The 20213-nt window shown below is 35.9% G+C and overlaps 1 protein-coding gene across 1 annotated transcript; it reads right to left on the bottom strand.

The window, feature by feature from the left end:
- Window positions 1–10637: 10637 nt before the first annotated feature.
- Window positions 10638–14546, bottom strand: LOC120481602 (CD209 antigen-like protein C). The gene is made up of 5 exons (XM_089126422.1): window positions 14277–14546; window positions 13897–14136; window positions 13658–13785; window positions 13471–13579; window positions 10638–13381 (listed from the first exon to the last, which is right to left on the bottom strand). Exons 1-5 carry the CDS (start codon window positions 14332–14334, stop codon window positions 13251–13253), a joined length of 666 nt encoding a protein of 221 aa, XP_088982548.1. The 5' UTR covers window positions 14335–14546; the 3' UTR covers window positions 10638–13250.
- Between the last annotated feature and the right edge of the window lie 5667 nt (window positions 14547–20213).

The following is a 20213-nucleotide window of genomic DNA, read 5'->3' on the forward strand; positions in this document are numbered from 1 at the left end:
TAACCCGGTACCGTATACATGTGGTGTTCTAGGCGCATACAATACAGACTGCCGACAGTTCAACAGGGCGCAGCTCTTAAAGGGGCCACACCTTATTTCCACTCCATCCTACTGAACAGGTACCGGTATACAGGGGGAGGGGATCAGGAGTGCAGAGATATCTCTGCGTCAGTGCTATTTAGGACAGTACAAGTACTCCACAGCGACACTAGGGGTCACAGTTTGACAAAAACGGAAATCCTGCATAGTGCTGCTTTAAATTAAGAAAATGAGTTGACTTGACTTTGACCTGGGATCCAATGAATTGATACTTGACTTGAATTGTGTGACTCGAGAATGACTTCATATACATGTTTTATATAAATCATCACAAAATCAATGGATGAACAAAATGAAAGCAACTGAACCATTGACGGAAGTTATCAGATTCAGAACGATTGCAAATGTGATAATGATTTTACACAAAAGTTCAGTAAACAAAGAGTAAATATTGTAATGTGACATTTTAGACGTAATATTGTAAATATTCTCTGTTTTTTTTTTCTATTTATCCAAAGACAACAGTTCCAAACAAGCAACATAAAAACAGTTGTGTATCTGAACGAATGCGGATTTTTTCGTGATTCAGTGACCTAGTCGCTTAGTTCCAGGATGAATCTACCGTTTTGAACAATTCAACAACAAGAATTAGTTGTGAATTATGCTTCTATGACTCGTTCATTAAGACGGTGATTTGGTGCCACGGTTTTAATTTCATAATTATTTTATTATCGATATTATTTTTCTATATGCTAAATATGGTTAACAGATGATAGACTGCCAGAAATAGACAATATTTAAAAACCGGACACATAATGTAGGTTGAAATGGGACTTCCCCCCCTTTGAAACATATTAGTGTCCCATTAAGCTGCTGGGAGCCTGAAGGATCAGTTGGACTTTAAGTGTTATCCTGCAATCTGTCCACTCATACAGACTCACCCTACTCATATCTACTTAATCATCAGATCAGACTGGAGCCCTGAGATTCTCCTGAGCTCAAAGAAAGCTAGTCATTTACTGCCTATAATAGACACAAGCCTGTATGCGTTTCCAATGCCAATTTTAGAATATTTATCCCCATAAGGAATGCATAAAATGTACATAAACACATGTATTTACATGTCCTTCTCCAAATATTAGCATATTGTGATAAAGTTCATTATTTTCCATAATGATAAAAAATTCAACTTTCATATATTTTAAATTCATTCATGCACACCAACTGAAATCTCAAAAAAATTAGCATATCCTGAAAAGGTTCTCTAAACGAGCAATTAACCTAATCATCTGAATCAACTAATTAACTCTAAACACCTCAAAAGATTCCTGAGGCTTTTAAAAACTCCCAGCCTGTTTCATTACTCAAAACCGCAATCATGGGTAAGACTGCCGACCTGACTGCTGTCCAGAAGGCCGTCATTGACACCCTCAAGCAAGAGGGTAACACACAGAAAGAAATTTCTGAACAAATAGGCTGTTCCCAGAGTGCTGTATCAAGGCACCTCAGTGGGAAGGAAAAAGTGTGGCAAAAAACTAGGGATGCACCGAATATTCGGCCGCCGAAAATTTTCGGCCGAAAATGGCCCAAAAGTGCATTTTCGGTTTTCAGGCCGAAATAATTGTATCACCGAAACAATACGGCCGAAATGTTGTGATGACGCAAACAGAAACCGCGACCTGCACGTGCTTGTCTGAAGCAACATGTCTGTGGTGTGGACGTATTTCAGTGTATCTGAACCCGCGATGAGACGGAAACCTTGTTTATCCACCTATCTGCTCTAAACAATGCGCGTCTGTCTTGTATATGATAAACTCAATTTATATTGTGTCAAATTCAGCACTTTTAAGTAGCCATAGCTGACCGCATTCCCAAGAAAACTCTGTGTAATCGAAAAAACTTTTTTCACCATGCTGCTACATAAATAGAAAATGCCTGCCCATTTGAAAGTTCAGCACTCCGAAACCTTCCAAATAATCATGTTAGACTTCAAAGAGGAGGGAAACAGACAGATAAAAGGCTACATTGACACATTGAAATTGAAACCAAAACACAGGGAGCCCTTTTTACTGGAAAAGCACAGAGTGGTGTTGAAATACTGAGACCCAAATGAGCACTTGAACTTAAAAAAGCTTTGCTGTGCATAAAAGAGACTGGAAACTTGTCATTAGTGTTGTGTTTTATACTGGTGTGTAAAACGAAACAAGAGCAATTTGACAGACCTTCGCTTGTTTCAATAATGCACACACACACACACACACACACATATATATATATATATCAAAGGTATAATTGGTCTATTCTGGTCTGATTGGTCAGATGGCCCAGTTGTGATTGGTTTGTTCTGATTGGTCAGATGGCCCAGTTGTGATTGGTTTGTTCTGATTGGTCAGATGGCCCAGTCTGTTGTGATTGGTTTATTCTGGTCTGATTGGTCAGATGGCTCGGTCTGTTATGATTGGTCTACTCTGCTCGAATTGGTCAGATGTTCCAGTCTGTTGTGATTGGTCTATTCTGGTCTGATTGGTCAGATGGCTCGGTCTGTTATGATTGTTCTACTCTCGTCTTATTGGTCAGATGGCCCAATCTGTTGTGATTGGTCTACTCTGCTCGGATTGGTCAGATGGCTCAGTCTGTTGTGATTGGTCTATTCTGGTCTGATTGGTCAGATGGCTCGGTCTGTTGTGATTGGTCTACTCTGATCTGATTGGTCAGATGGCTCAGTCTGTTGTGATTGGTCTACTCTGATCTGATTGGTCAGATGGCTTAGTTTGTTGTGATTGGTCGTCTCAGGTCTGATTGGTCAGATGCCCCAGTCTGTTTTGATTGGTTTACTCTACTCTAGTCTCTGTCAGAAACCACCCATTACCATATCTGAATTTCAGCTCCTGTTCTTTCTTTTGAGACACAAAAACTTTATCTACACTTTGATTTTTGAAACTTTTCAGACATTTTATATTCACAAACAGCCATATTACACACTGAAAGAAAAATATATTTATATATATATATATATATATATATATATATATATATATATATATATATATGTGTGTGTGTGTGTGTGTGTGTGTGAAACAGTATAATAGGGGCACTTTAATTGTCAGCATGTAACTCATCCCAAATAGTTTGTTCTTTGCCATCAATATCTGTCTCTCAAAAATGTGCTCTTACCTTTATAATTAACTTAAAATGTTAAGAATTCATTCATATCATCTTATTTTCATGTGGGTGAAAATTAACAGTCAGTGAATATACAATATCACTTTTGACTCTTTGCTCAACATGCATAGTATGTATGCAGTCTTTGTGATGCTCAAAATTGATTTCTCTATTTTCCCTCCCAGCTTATGCATCTTATCTTAAATGTATGCATTATTTATACCTTTCTTTGACTAAATAGAGAAAAATGTCCCTCTTGTGAAAACAATACCTACTGCTAATATTAATATTTCATCAGAAAGGTGGAAAAAAAATTACACATTGAAACAAACTATACAGCCTTGTTCCTTGGGGGACTAATTTCTAGCAAAACTATTATTGAATTCCAAAAAATATGTCAATCAAATAATGTAGAGAGTCAATAGGTGTTTCAGCAAAGTACTCTAATTAAACTCAGTCATCCCGAGAGGAGGCTGTAGAGTCAGTGGTTCTGTCTAACACATTGCCTACTTATAAGCAATTAGTCTGTGAACGCTGTGGTCCTTTAACCTAAAAAGTTCAGGAAGCTGTTGTGTGGTTTCTCTGAAGATTCCAGGGTGGCCCGTCTTCCTCTTTATACCAAAAGTCCCCTAATATGTGAGGCCTGTCATGGGAACTGTGGTTAGCTCATTTTTACATGTGGCAGACACAGGCATGGCACACCACCATCATGACAGTCATAAGGCGAAAAGCAATGAAAATCTGGATTATTTTGTGTCATTGACTCTAAAGTCACAGTTTTTCCCATTTTGCACCTTCATTTTCATTTATATTTTAAACATACAGTATATTCAAACACTTTATCTCCAAACTCATTTTATTATTCATGTATTCATGGAAAATTAAAGGTCATGGATTTCTCAAGGCACTCTTATGCTATATTAGTTTAAGATGAAATATTTAGGAAATATTTAAAATATGAAACTCTCTTAATATCGACTCTTTTTGTACCCATCCATCCCTACTAATGTTCAAAAGTTTGGAGTCAGAAGGATTAAAAAAAAAGATGAAAATAATACTTTTTCTTCAGTATTAAACTGATCAAAAGTCACACTAATGACTTATACCTGTACACATTACAAAAAGAGTTATATTTAAAATTAAAGCAGTTCTTTTCAATGTTCTATTAGCCAAATCCTATAAAACACTATCAATATTTACCCCAAAATCAATATTTACCCCCCAAAAAAACACATATTAAGCAGCACATTGATAATCAGAAATGTTTCCTGATCATCAAATCATCATATTAGAATGATTTCTGAATGATCATGTGACAGTGAAGACTGGAGTAATGATGCTGACAATTCAGCTTTGATCACAGAAATAAATGTAATTTTATATTCAAATTATATATATATATATATATATATATATATATATAATAAACAGTTTATAAATATTATAATATATATATATATATATATATATATATATATATATATAATATTAAACAGTTCAATTATAGTAACATTTCACAATATTATTATCCCCAAATGTTTCAAAAGCATGGGGAATTATTTTATTATTATTATACCCATGAGGAATATGGCAGTTTAAAAGCACCTGATTATCTTTATTACAATTAAGTAAAAATAATAATAATAATAATAATAATAATAATAATAAAAAAACTTGAACTTGAACTTAAAATGGTGTATTGTATCATGTACAATGCCGACAAAATGGAATTTGAAGACAAGATTGTGAGTTCAACTCAATTTCAGAAGGTGTGAGCACAGCTCAGCAGCCATTACTCCTTTTCAGCTTGTCATTTTACAGCCTTTTTTTCAAGTGGGAGGTCTGAATTCCCCTCTTCGAGGGATCTACAGCCACTGTCGAGACAGGCATGTTTCCTTCACGCTCAACAAATTATGCTTAAGTTCTCTCCCGAGCCCAATTTACCCTGAATTTTGATGTACTGCTTTATGTTCACATATTAAAGACTGCAGCACACAGTAATGCAAAAGAACCCCCTATTAAACGTCAAAGACATCAGAGGTTATATTGGTTTTTGTTTTTTTTCAAAGTGCTCTACCTTCACGGTTTTTCAGGGAATGATACAGATTTGCGGAGAGCATTTGCAGGTTGCCCTCTTTTTTAGATTCAGATCAAAGAGTTTCATTTGCAGTCCCACAGAAGCTGAAGGGGTGTACCGAGAGATTGTCATTAGTATGTACCATACGTGTAGACCAGAGAAAGCTGACTGCTGATTCAGTCACACTGATTTTCATTACATGTGTCTGCGAAAGTTTCATGTGGATGCAAGTTATTTATTTGATTTGCATTGCAATGAAGCGCAACCGATCGATCCATCTGGCAATGTTATGCTTACTGGTGCAGATTTTTTCCTCTAAAAATAAACCATTTAAGCAACAAAGTGACTAATTACTTTTAGACACTGATTTACATTTAATTGAAGCATTTCTTCTTCTTCAGTGTTTTGGAAGCCCCATGCAAACTAACTAAAACATTTTTGACCTCCTGAACCGTTGGTCTGGTTTCCATGAAATCAAAAATTGGTAGACGCATAAAATCGGGAGATTTTGAGGACATACAGGCACAGCCACTAGAAAATGGTATTTGCAACCATTTAAGAAACCAATATACTGTTATGTAGATCACAACAGTGCACTTGAAGTGGAAATGGAAACGATACAAATAAACTGAGATGCATAACATAACAGATAGAGGATCATATACATAAAAATCATGTCATAGAGTCAGGTGTCAGGGAAACTATAGCAGAAAGATGTTTTATGGTACGATTTCAAAACCCACCTTAAAATGTTATGTTATCCGTCTCAGTTTATTTGTGTCGTTTCTATGGCATGTTTCATGTTCACTTGTACTTTGTTGTAAAGCGACCTTGAGTTTTCTAAAAGGCGCTGATAAGATAAACGTATTACTATTATTAATATTATAAAATATATTTAATTTTCTATAATTTTCACCTGTAGTCCATAATCCATCCATTCAGCTGTACATCCAAAATCCATCCATGCCATCCACCCGTCAATCCATCCTCTATAATCCATCCATCCATCCATCCATCCATCCATCCATCATTCTCTATAATCCATTCATCCATCCTGTCCATCCGTCTGTCCGTCCATCCATCCATCCATCCATCGCTCTATCCATCCATCCATCCATCCCGTCCATCCATCCATCATCCTCTATAATCCATTCATCCATCCCATCCCGTCCATCCATCCATCCATCCATCCATCCATCTATCCATACATCGATCCATCACCCTCTATAATCCATTCATCCATCCCATCCATCCACCCATCCCGTCTGTCCATCCATCCCGTCCATCCGTCCATCCATCCATCCATCCTCTATAATCCATTCATCCATCCTGTCTGTCCATCCATCCTGTCTGTCCATCCATCCATCCATCATACTCTATAATACTCTATATTAATACTCTATAATCCATTCATCCATCCTGTCCGTCTATCCATCCATCCATCCATAATCCATCCATTCATCCATCTTCTATAATCCATCCATTCATCCCATCCGTCCATCAATCTATCCATCCCGTCCGTCCATCTATCCATCCTCTATAATCCATCCACCCGTCCGTCCATCAAAATCAAAAATCGGACCATCAAAGAGTGCACTCTAAAAAATGCTGGGTTGTTTTAACCCAATTTTGGGTAAAATATGGACAAACCCAGCCAATTGGGTTAAAAATATAATTTAACAATTTAACCCAATGGCTGGGTTTGTCCATATTTTACCCAAAATTGGGTTAAAACAACCCAGCATTTTTTAGAGTGTGTAACTCCTGAGTGTGGTCTCTGTCTAAAGCCAGTGCAGAGGAAAGCAACTACTAATATATTTTCTCAAAGGCAGATTTCATTTACACCTGACAACAATGGCAAGGAAAATGGAGAAGAGATCCTAAGAAACTGCTATTCTATAAACCTCTTCAAAACTCCCATTGCTCAACAGATAAATATAATAGAGAAGTCTACTGTTCCTTCGCTCTTCAAAAAAAAAAAAAGAAAAAAAGAAAGAAAATAGATTCAGTCATGTTCCCAAAAAACGCAATGAAAAAAAAATAGCATTTCAAACTAGGTCTGAGTTGTGAGCTGGCAAAATTTAATGGAAACCTGCAGGGGCCCAGAGGATGCCTCCTATCTGAATGGAGATTACTCATATCTGTGGAACTTAGGCTCACATACACTATATAGTGTTTTATTAAAATACTTGGCTGCATGCATGAGGAAAAATGGAAAGTTGTGCGCAGTCCTTCATCACCGGGCGGGCTAATTTACCTAATCGTCACGGCACTTTAGACCACGATGGAAACGCAGACAGCAACAGGTCTGGGGGTGGGGGGCAAAGTGGGACAAATTGTTTCAGGTAGTTTCGTTGGAAACAAATACATATACCTGATGTAGTAACATGATCTAAATAAGTCATGACAAAGACACTGACAGGTTATGATGTATTGGTTTATGTCAAGATGTCATAACAAAGACATCTTAAACAATGTCATATTTGCATTCAAAATGCCATCATTGAGCGAAAGACACTCAATGACAGTTGTCATAAACATGCATAGATCCTACTTCATATTCATGAGTCATGACATACTGTATGTCATGTCATGGTTATGAAGGTGTCATGTCAGTCTTATGCACACCCCTTCAAGTAAAGTGCTACAACTTTATGCAAATGGATGGAGTGTCCCTTTAAGTCACTTCCATATTGGTTTCAAGAGAGAGACAGGGAGGTTGTCGCTCGGTCCAATAACTTCACAACGCTTCACAATGCAGACAAGTGTTTTTCGTATTTTCATAACTGATGTCGCAGGGCACACATCTCGCTTGGCATTGCGAGCCACTGGTTACATATTCCTTCCAGACATTAAACATTATAATTAGACCGCTTACATACATTGTGTTTATTGTGGGGGCAGATGTCATCTGTAGATATTGTAGATATGTAATTCTTAGTTAGCAACAATATTCACCATATAGCAAGGCCTTGAATGCCTCTTTGATTTTTATAGAAGGATTGCTATGAATTAATTTATTTATTTCTAAATGACCCCTAAAAAGTGACCCCTAAAAGTTCAACCTGAGAGAGTTTATTTTGTGAAAATGGCCAGCTGACTGCACGTTATCTCGACTATCACACAGTGAAATGTACCAATTAAATACATTTAAAGGGAAAATGTAGCGTCTAGTGAATTGATCGGTGAATAGCTCATTCATTTGTCAGTTCTCTTCATCCAGTAGTACAACTAAAAAGTTTTGCGAACATTTTTCTTCTTCCAAAGTCTCATTAGATCTGATAGATCCAACAGAATAAAGCATAACCAAAAGTGAAACATTCAAGACCCAGCACGTTTTAACTGCCTGAAAGCCAACAGCATTTCATTATTTCAATATATGCAAATGTATTCGTCATCCTGCTGTCATACGCAAAACTTTGATGCACTCTTCAGTGGATGATCCTTGGTTTAGTCTCTTGGTCATGTCCCATGCCAGAAATATAGCTTTAATGCTGTCAAATCATCCAGTCGAAACATGCATGGGCTTATAAACCCAAGAGGGATTTTTTTTTTTTTTTTTTTAAGTATGAATTTATTAAATTAATACACAAAGAAGTTTGAGCGCTTTTGAAATGTTGATCTGCAATAACCTGTAACCCATTCTATTTGGGAATATGAAAATATGAAAACTTTAGTAAAAGTTGAAAATAGAAATGCTGGACACATGAATGCCAGATGTGTTGCAGTTATTTTCAATTAGGCTAATGGTCCCGTTTTTCGAATGCTGGAACTTCCACGAATGTTTATTTTTTTTAGTTGAAATGGTCCATGGCTGTTAGATGTTGGCATACGATTTTCATGTTGAATTCTTTTTCCATAGGATGTATTAATATTTTCATGATCTTTCACTTTCTATTTACAAGAAAAGTACAATCTTAAGTTTCTTATCTCTTACACACTCTCAGAAAAAAAAAGTATAAAAGCTGTCACTGGGGCTGTACCTTTCAAAAGGTAAACGTTTGTCCATTTTAGTTGCTAATATGTACATTTTATGTGCTACAGTGTATGTACATTTTGGGTGTCAATATGTCCATTTTAGGTCCTAATATGTACATTCTAGGTGCTAATATGTACATTTTAGTTGCTAATATGTACATTTTAGGCGCTAATATGTACATTTTGGGTGTTAATATGTAGATGTTAGGTGCTAATATGTACATTTTATGTCTTAATATGTACATATTAGGTTCTCATGTAGCCTACATGTTAGGTGCTAATATGTACATGTTAGGTGTTAATATGTACATGTTGCTAATATGTACATTTTATGTGTTAATATATACATTTTAGGTCATAATATGTACATTCTAGGTGCTAATATGTACATTTTAAGTGCTAATAGCTACCATTAAGGTACAAAAGTGTACCTTTTGAAAAAGTACAGCCCCAGTGACAGCTTTTGTAACTTTTTTTCTGAGAGTGCAGCCTCTGCACTGATGTAGATGCCTCTTCTCTATTCTGTCTATTCCATCATTAAAAATATCCATCCCATCATTCACATCTATACAGTCTTAGTGCAGTAGAATTGGTTAAAGTCATTTATCTAAATGAAAAATAATTTTAAAGTGGTAAAATAGTATATCACACAGTGACCTACAGTGACCTACATTAGCCTAGAGTTCAGATGAGTGGATTTTCATTAAGTTGAGTTTTTCCAACTTCACCTCTTACAACATCCTATATTCTTAGACATTGTCAATGTTTTTTCCCCCATCTTCTCTGTGGATTTTCTGAGTTGTACCCCTTTTTAATTTTTTTGTTTACACGTTTAGACTGTTTTGTTGTTGTCAAGATGCCAAGAAACTAGTAGTTGTTTCTCTCCTGTGAACAGTTTTGTTCTTCATCTGTGTTTGTGTGGTCAGTATTTATTCAGAAAGGAACTGTTTGTGGATAAAGGAACTTCAACACACTGAAGAAGGTCACTAGAAATATTTGTTTCAACAGTCCGCATTGTGTTTATTTAAATGAGGATCGATGCTAATTTTAATGGTGGGTGGCGTGGGAAAATTTTAGGTTGCTGCTGTTACATCAGACAGCTGATCAATTTATGGTTCATGTTTTTTGGTGTAAGAGCAGTTAGCTAAAATACTTTTTTAAATAGAACACTTTTTTTGTTGTTGTTTTTGTTTTAAGGGTTATAGTTCATTTTCAATTTATAGTTCTAATTTTCAATTTTCAGAAATGAAAATTCAGTCATTAATTACTCACTTTTATGTCATTCCAAACCCACAAGACATTATGGAAATTTTAAACCTTGATGTTAAATAATAATTAAAGAACAGAGAAGATCTTGAAATTCAAAAGTATACATGTTTATTTCTTGCAAGAAAGGCACACAGACAGAGGCTGATATGAGAAGGGCAAAAGTCTTCTCACTTTACAGAGCTTATAAAGATCATCCTCCAAAATGTACCCCTTCCCCTTCTTATCTTCTGACTAAAAAAACATGTTTCGGCTCGGATACAAGCAAGCTTATCTATTTTGAACAAAGTACTGTTCGTACATTGTTCACGTCCTACTTGCATAGGAGGAAATGCATTTTGCAGTGTCTTTAGCACACTCTGTGTTTGAAAGAATTCACATCTATATGAAATAAGAACACATTTATTGTATAAAGAATTTCCATCACAACATACACATGAAATCTGAGATATTTAAGGCAAACTATCTCTTTAATGTTTCTCAAGTAAATAATTGTATTTATTTTAAATCTGGTCGATCCTTGTAATTTGTAGTCCATTCCTTTTTTAACCATAGTGAGAAAAACAAAAATAGAACGATTGATGTATGTTTAAATGCTATGTTGAATACCAACATTTTCATTAAAATCAAACTTAAAATCAAAATGAAAACGTTGCCATCTTTTCAGATGTTTGTTTAGTTTTGCATTTGTTCTTTACAAACCAAAACTTAAAATGGACAGATTAAAGCTGAAAAGTAAATTAACAAGTTTTCTATTGTAAAAATATTGTTTCTCCCACACTTTCGAGAGCCATATCTCTGAAACTATATTGCAGAACACCCGTCCCATCATGGTGACAGGCGAGATCGCTCCCCTCTTGTTCCTTATAAAGGGTTAGTTCACCCAAAAATAAAAATGATGTCATTAATGACTCACCCTCATGTCGTACCAAGCCAGTAAGACCCCGTTCATCTTCGGAACACAGTTTAAGATATTTTAGATTTAAGGCCATTGCACACTGAGTCCGAAATTCGCATCCGAAATTTTCGCACGTTAAAAAAAAAAATCGACCTCACGTTATGTCAGTCACGCTTGCACACCGCCTCCGAAACTTTCGGCCATCATAAAATTAATCGGATCGGGTTCGATTTTCTGCGTTTTTCGCATCCAGAGCCAGCATTTTGAGAGGTCTTTTGACAATTTAGGGCCGGGGGGAGCTCGTCCTCAAATCATTGCATATATGCGCCGTGCTTGCAGTTTCGGTTTTCAATTCGATCAAGTGTTTATGTTCTCTTCTCTATATTGGATTATGAAATTAATAAACCTTCCCTTTCAATCAGATTGAAATTTAGGACCGAATAAGGTGTGATTGAGCAGCCTATTCGATAACTAATGTATTATTTGGGCACAATTTACACAATATATACACAATAACAGTCTAGCTGTTCTGTCTGCCCAGCGCTTCCACCGGGCCGCGCGCGGGTGTGTGTTTGTGTGTGTGTCCATACCTGGTCCATACCAGACACACTGCCAGTCTCCGTTCAGAATCGATAGGTTCACGGAAATTGGTGGTCTTGTTTTTAATATGTGGCTCCAGAATCGCTAGCAAAGCATCAAACTGTCCCACTGACATTCTGAGGTAAATTTTGAATCGCTCAGATAAATTCGCAACTCCTTGAAAAGGTGGAACTCTCCTTCCTCTCGGCGCAATTTCAGGATTGGATGGACGTAATATTTTCTCTTTCTTCTCTTTTCAATAAGAGAGAGGGCAAAAATCATCCTCACTGCTTGACAAATCCATTCGGTATTCGGTGTGCACAACGGACTCGGTGTGCAAGGTTTCTATGCGTGACGAATTTTTAGGCTGACGAACACGAAAATACGCATACGAATATTTCTGTTGCCAATCCGTATTCACGAGTCCGCAGTGATGCTGCTGACGTGTATCTGATGCGTCCGTCCATGTATTCGTGTTCAAATAAATATGGCTGGGCAAAAAAAAAAAAAAAAAATGGACCAAAATGTATGGACCAAAAATTTTTGGACCAAAATGTATTTTCGATGCTTCAAAACATTCTAACTAACCCACTTATGTCACATGGACTACTTTGATGATGTCTGCATTTCCTTTCTGGACAAGGACAGCATACCGTACATATTTTTTAATGGAGGGACAGAAAACTCTCGGACTAAATCTAAAATATCTTAAACTGTGTTCCGAAGATAGGTCTTACGGGCTTGGGACGACATGAGGGTGAGTCATCAATGACATCATTTTTATTTTTGAGTGAACTAAGCCTTTAAAAATCAACACATTCTCATTCACAAGGGGTCCGATACTAATGGATGTCAGAGAGAAATGTTGTCACTAAACTGACATCAAACGTTTCTGGACATTATTAAAGTGCTTAACGTAATTTATATATATATACTTTTTTTTCTTAGATTGTTTTCATAGATTGTTCTGAGTAAAAAAAAAAGAAAAAAAAGTGAGAAGTGTCTGCAGCCGCATCCACATGTAATGTTACTTTCATAGCTAGCATATTATGTATCTATTTGAATAATATTTTAATATGACATTCTTTAAAACAAAATAAATTTGAAATAGATTTTTAAGCCAAATTTTTGCCGTATTTGCCACACGTTTTCACAACCAGTCAAAAAAAAAAATCCCCATTGCACTGTTCGGGCAGCATCTCGTTCCCGCTTTTTCAGGGAACAGGGTTATAACCTGAGATGTTCAGTGACTTAATTCAAAATTCTCTTCTCACAGATAAATTGAAAAATATCATTGCATGGATAATCAGCCCATCCTTGTCCATAAGTTACGGCACAGTTCTCTCTTGCTTGTCCATTAGGCTCTGTAATTTCCCAGAACCTGCATCGACAGATCAACATCTGTGTGATATGATACTGACTGTGAGAATCATTTATTAGATAATAATTAGTTCAGTTCAGTCCTTTCTCACCCAGGTCAGTGTGCTGCCATTAACCCATTTCCATGTGTTCTCCACATCATTGTCAGTCAGACCAATCCACAATTTAACACCAGCAGATATTTTCCAAAGAGCAAAATCCTGAGAAAATGAAACAATAACACATTTAGGTCTTAAAGAGAATTAAAAATATCAACTATCCAGTTAGAGTTTACTCACTTGTTCATCTCTGTTGTTTATGATGATCAGATCTGCTCCTCTTTCTGTACAGTATCTTCTGCTCTCAGTCCAGCTCTTCGTCTCAGAGGAAATGAAGTAAAGACTGGATTTATAGTAAATCCATCCATCTGTAAACACAACCAGTTTAGATATAAATACATAAATTATATATATATATATATATATATATATATATATATATATATATATATATATATATATATATACTTCACGTTTACCCCTTTCTTGAAGATTTTTTGACAGGCCATTTTTCTCCTGATTTAACTGTGCGTTTAGTTGAGTTAAGTTGGTAATCTTGGTTAGCAGCTGGATTCTCTCGTCTGTGTTATAGTTGGTTAGTTGTCTCTCTTGAGCGAACAGGAAGCCCAGCACTATGACTCCGGCCACCAGAAGAACACAGAGCAGCCCCAAACACACTAGAGCTGCTCTGGAGCATCGGATACTCATACAATCATTTTCTGAACAACAGATACATGATGTTATTCTCTGTATTTATCCATAAACAAAGCACACATTAACTGAGAGCATGAAAACTGTGTGTTTTTTTGTTTTTTTTTAATCTCAGTACGGTTGTTTCTATGATCTCTTCCGATCTTACCTTTTATATCGTCATCATTTTCATAGACATCAGTGGTTTGTCCATTTTCTTTGTTCATTTTGCAGGTTGTACTACTTTCTATAGTTTATTTTACACTTTCAGACAGTTTTGGTATAGTTTCTCTCCTGGAGTGAACTGTTTTGTTCCTCATCTGTGTTTGTGGGTCAGGTTTTTATATAAAATTTTTGAGGAAATGTTTCAAGTAATGATGCATAAAGGAACTTAAAGATAAGTCACTTTCAGATTGAGTTTATTTAAATACATTTATTATCACAGAATCACTCAGTGTCGTTATAAAGTCTAAAGTACAAAATTAAGCGCATATATTTTCTTTCATCCTGTTATTTGTTAATTTATTCAAATAAGAGTTACAGGGATGGGAGCAAGATGACAAATATGATTAATGTTAGAGTTAATCTCTTCAAAGCTGTAATAATGAAAATGACTATACGTTATAATGGGTACATAGTAAGAGAGGAATGTCAAAATGACTGATGTTTAAGTCATTTATGTTCTGAATAAACATGTATTTTAGCTGGATGGACTCGTTCTACTGTCTTGATCATCGTTCTAAATCCCATCCAGACATAGTCTTTGACAAAAAAAAAAAAAAAATATATATATATATATATATATTTCTATGATGATATGCTCACATAAAGAAAAGTTGCAAGTATACTTGCAGTATAAAACTTCTAAATTAGTAGTTTACTGAGAGTATACTTTAATCTGTACTTTCATAAACTAAAAATGTGCTACAAGTATAGTTGGTAAACTATCATTAAAGTTCACTTGCAGTACAGTTGCAGTACAAACACAAACTTAGTTTTAAAACAGTTGTGTCATTTAACAAAATTTACAGTTAACAAACTTTACAACTTTTATACTTAAAATATTATTTAAAGCATATTTTCATACACTAAAAAGTGGGGCAATTTAGTCCCAAGTACAAAGTAGTAACAAAATACAAATAGTACACTTACAAGTATACTAATAGTTGATTTATATTAGGATACCTACATTCGAACTTTACTAATGTCACGGTATGAAGCACACTAAAACTAGGATATAGACTTTAATGACAATATTATGGAAATAGACGTAGGAGTAAAACACACAATAATGTTAACAAGAACTGACAAACACTAATGGAGAACTGAAGGCATAAGCATGACCAAAGGGAACTTATAAGTTGATTTAACCAGAAAGGTGAATTTAATAAGTAACTAAAGGGAAAACTAGGTGAAAGGACAGAACCCATATACACAATGAAGAGGGGGAGCACAGAACATACACGTTACAACGGATACTAAAATGAACTTAATGTATGTTATTTATTTTTAAATTATTTTGTTAAGTAAGTTTAATATGTGTTCGTACTATTCATTTTCTTTTTGCTATATATTAATTGTCTAGGCTGAATATATAGGCTACTTGTGATTTCTGTTTTATTTCATTTTTATTTATTTCTTTTTTAATTAATATAATTATTATTATTATTATTATTATTATTATTTTTTTTTTTACAATTTTATAAAAAATAAAATGTACTTGTTTCATAAACCTCTTTGGTAAAACTTTACAATAAGGTTCTATTAGTTAACATAAGACAATGCATTAAATAAAACGAATAAAAAATGAGCAATGCATTTGTTGGATTAGGGCCAACCAATAATTAAAAAATAAAACCATCTCGAGATTAAAGTCATTATAATGCGATATTAAAATCCTTAAATTTTGAGAAAAAAGTCAAAATACAATCTTGAGAATAAACTCATTAAATAACGAGATTAAAGTCATTATAATGTGAGATTAAACTCGTTAAAATTTCGAGAAAAAAAAACCCTTGCATCTCAATTCTCCAGCTGCAGTCACCTTTGAGGGAGACCAGTTCAACCCAAGTGCTCTTTGATAAAGTGATGATAATATATCTGCAGATCATCTGTCTCTCCTCATATAAAGCCAGCCCAGGAAATTCAATTGGCCCGACGATTTCTGAACCGATCATAATTACACCTCAATGATCGAGTCCACACCGAACTTCCCGACCAAAAAATATTGTGGGCGGGGTTCAGGCTGGCAATCAAGGCTAGAACATTGAATGAAGTCAGGTTCAAAATTCTTGTTTCATAGTTTGACTTAGAGTCAAAGGTTTTACAGAGGGCTTTTTGGATTTCTCTTTTTATCCACCTGATGAGGCAACTAATGATGAGTGGTCTGTGATGACAGTGAACAGTTTATGCTGTCATTTTTCCAGTGCTGGGCTACAGATGTTAAGTAAATACGGTTACACTTTATTTCGATAGCCACTTTAGATGTCCTACTTATAATAAGTAACTTTTCAACCACGTGTCAACTAACTCTCATTAGAGTATTAATATATTATAGTAGACTGCCAGTAGACTGTTAGGTTATGGTTAGGTGTTAGGCTTTGGGTTAGGAGAATAAGTTTACAGTGTGGAAAGTGGCCAGGATGTCAGCATCAGTAAGAGGATGTACCGCCAAGAAAGACATCGGGTTAGATAGAGCAAGGTTTCCACATCAGACTGTCCCTCAAAAGTAGAAAATTTAAGCTTAAGATGATAACTCTTTACAAAAGGAGTGGCAAGTGGCAATGGAGCAATCACTGGTGATGCAGAGTGTTCAGAGGCAATGCTGAGAAATCTCGTCAGCAGATAAGCCATTTCTTTCTCTTGTCTTTTGAGTATCTCTTCAAGTTCAGTTTGTAAACTTTTTACAGCTGTGTTGGTTTTACAATGTGTCAACAACTTTTACAATGTGTTGTTGGTTTGGGTGCACCGAGTAAGCTATGTGGACAACTGGTCATGATTTCTTTGAAGGGTTACCAGGTAGGATTTGAGGTACCGCCGAAGCTCCACTTGAAGTTGGCCAATCATTAACTGCACCTCAGACACATAGGTAGTCTTAGCTTTGTAAAGTTGATCATAAATCATAACTTCAATTGATTTATTGAGTTGATTAGTCTCTTTCTTCACACTGTTTACTTTCAGAAATGTGTGAGCACTTTTGTTTTTTTTGTGCTCAAGTTTATCAGCAAGGTTAGCAATCAGGCTGTCGTGGTGTGCAGACATTGTTTTAAGTTCTTGGGAGAGTTGACCAATGGTTTTCTCATGGGTTGTCATATGTTCCATCAACGTGCCCTGGTTTCCTTTAACTTGAACGAGTTGATTCATTTCTTTTCCAGGAGTTGGCAGGATGGCAGGCAGGTACTGCTGTGCCACTGAAGATAGAGATGAAGGCTCTGATGATGTACATATCAGCTAGGGCCAGTTGTTCAAAGGTAAGCTGATCGGATTTTGGTTATCGGATTGGATCAAATCTTGAAAAGGGGTTGTTCAAAAGGGAAAGAAGGAGATCAGGGGATCCAATCCTAGTTTTAATCTGGATCAAACCTTCGGTTTGTGTTGTTCAAAACTTGTCAATGGGATTTGGATAAATTTGATCCAAAAAAGCAGGATTATCCTGATCCCAACAGGGGGTAGGATTTCAAGGTGGATTTCAGGAAGAAAATGTAGTAATACTTTAAAATTGGTCAAAAAATACATTTGTATCATTTGTATATATACTTTTATTTATATTTTGCACTTGACTTGTGTAACAGTTGTAACAGTGATAAAATAGACATAGGCTAACCATTAAGCTATTCAGTATAGTAAAGTAAAAATTAAATAAAAATTATCTTGTCCCCATTTGTGTTTTGTCTCAAAATAAGAAACACTTACAGTGACGCCATAATGGCTCTTCTACCTGTTCTTTACATAGCTGGTAGCCCACATTGTGATATGTTGACCATATAGAGCACTGGTAATCTGGATTTGGTAATCTTGAAAACTGTGTATCTGGATCAGGGTGATCCAGTCCAATGTTGCTTTCAAAAATCGGCATAAAAGTAAGATGGATTGCCTGATCCTGGATAGGAAAAAATGGGATTTCTAAATCCGGATCATTTTGATCCAGATTAAATGTTTTGAACAACTGGCCCCTAGTGTTGAAGTTGCAATCCCCACATGGGTTCCTGTGGGAGTGAAGTGGAAAGGAGCACGAAGGGGCAACGAGAGCTGATGATGGAGTGCAGGAGTAACAAAGTCTGGTGGTTCCATCTCCACAAAAGTGAATGGTGAAGGAGAAGAAGTGGCAGCCATGTTTGATTCTCAATGTATATGTAGTGTGTAAAAATGTAGTGAAATGTCAGTTAATGTCCAGAGTTAAAGTAATGTACGAGTGTTTGAAATAATGAAATTACAACAGAGTACCCCGTCAGATCAGTGTGACATGTTTCTGTCCCAACAATTCACCCCACAATTTAAACTTAATTTCACGCATAAACAATTAGATATCAATGACTTAATCAATGACTTATCAATGACTTAGTTCAATCAGTTTGACAGTAATTCAACAAAGGGTTAACACTTAAAAAAAAGTTCAAGTTCACAAAACAAAAAGCGTCAAAAAGCGTCATTGGGTTCTTTGGACTTTTTCTGTTGAGTCAGCACCCAAACCACCTGCATTGAGGTAAACAAATGACAGCCTACCATTCTTCATATGACTACAGCCATCTCCATCAAAACCATCACCCTGGGATCCTACGCCAAAAAATAAATGATTCTACAGGAGTTGGTGAAGTTGATGAAAAGATGTCCGATGTTATGAATGTACAAACTCTTCATTGATTGTGTTCATGGTACAAGCGTTCAAGTTTGCAGGACTGTGCAAACTCTGCAAAACTCTGTTGGCAATCCAACAAGGACATACCCTTTAAAATATCCCTTCTTAATCGGTTCAGGAAGAGGAAATATGTCAACACAGAAAAGAAAATTGTGTTTGTCAAGCCATTTTCCATTGCTTCATCCAAGTTAGCCTGTATGCAATACAATGTTTTGCATGTTGCTGCTGCATAATGCAATGAGACAAACAAATCTAAATACCATCATGATTTATGAATGTAGCCAACAAACACAAGCACCCACCACTCTCCTGGAAGGTTTTGGTCAAGATATAACTAATATATGGCAGCATTTCTTATACAGTATCATGTTTCTCATGGCATACATGAATTTGCATGCAAATATTCATTGCATACAAAATCATTATTTTTGTTCATCATCACAGCCCTTTTCCTACAATTGCCAAATGTGTTTCTTCTACCATGATATAATCACCTTTTGATAGTATGTCTAGCAGTTTTTGTCTTTCTAAAGTTTCTGGCATTTTATGTTTAAAAAATTTAGATGGGTGTGAATAATAGCTTCTAAGAGGCCGTTCACAGAGAACACATTCTCACATTCCATCTGCACTGTCTTTTAGTTGTTTGTCTATATTCATCAGATGACTGCATCTCACATCTACACTGGGCACACTACAACAGATTGAGCCTGTCTACACTGAATACGTCAATGCAAATATTCCAAATACATTTTATTTTTCATCACAAGTATAGAACTGGGAATCCGTTTACTGTAGGAAACCCAACGTGGCGAATCCAGTGTAGAGAGCGTCACTGATTATAATGAGTTCTACTTGCTTTGACACAATGTTGCTCATGTCCAGTGTAAACAGTCTCAATGTTTTTCCAGTGTTTCGCACCAAGAATGCCACATTTTTTTAAAGGGTGATGAACTGAAAAAACAAAAATTTTCCTTGAGCTTTAAGAGGTCATCATATTATAAGAATATCCTGTAAGTTTCAGAACTGAAAACGTCCTTGTTAGTCCAATAAAAGCTTTTATTGACACCAGGCTCAGCAAACGACTCATTTTTCAAAGTGGGGAACTATGACATCAAAGAGGATAAAACACCACCCCTGCAGAAGAAGATCAACGCCGGTTTAGCCCCGCCCACCGATTCGCGCATTAAAGCCTGAACACACCAAGCCGACGGTCGGCCGTTGGAAGTTTTTGTGCGTCGGCCGACTAAGTTT

The sequence above is a fragment of the Pimephales promelas genome, chromosome 23 (assembly GCF_988280905.1).
Source record: "Pimephales promelas chromosome 23, fPimPro1.hap1.1, whole genome shotgun sequence".
In the NCBI taxonomy this organism is placed as follows: Eukaryota; Metazoa; Chordata; class Actinopteri; order Cypriniformes; family Leuciscidae; genus Pimephales; species Pimephales promelas.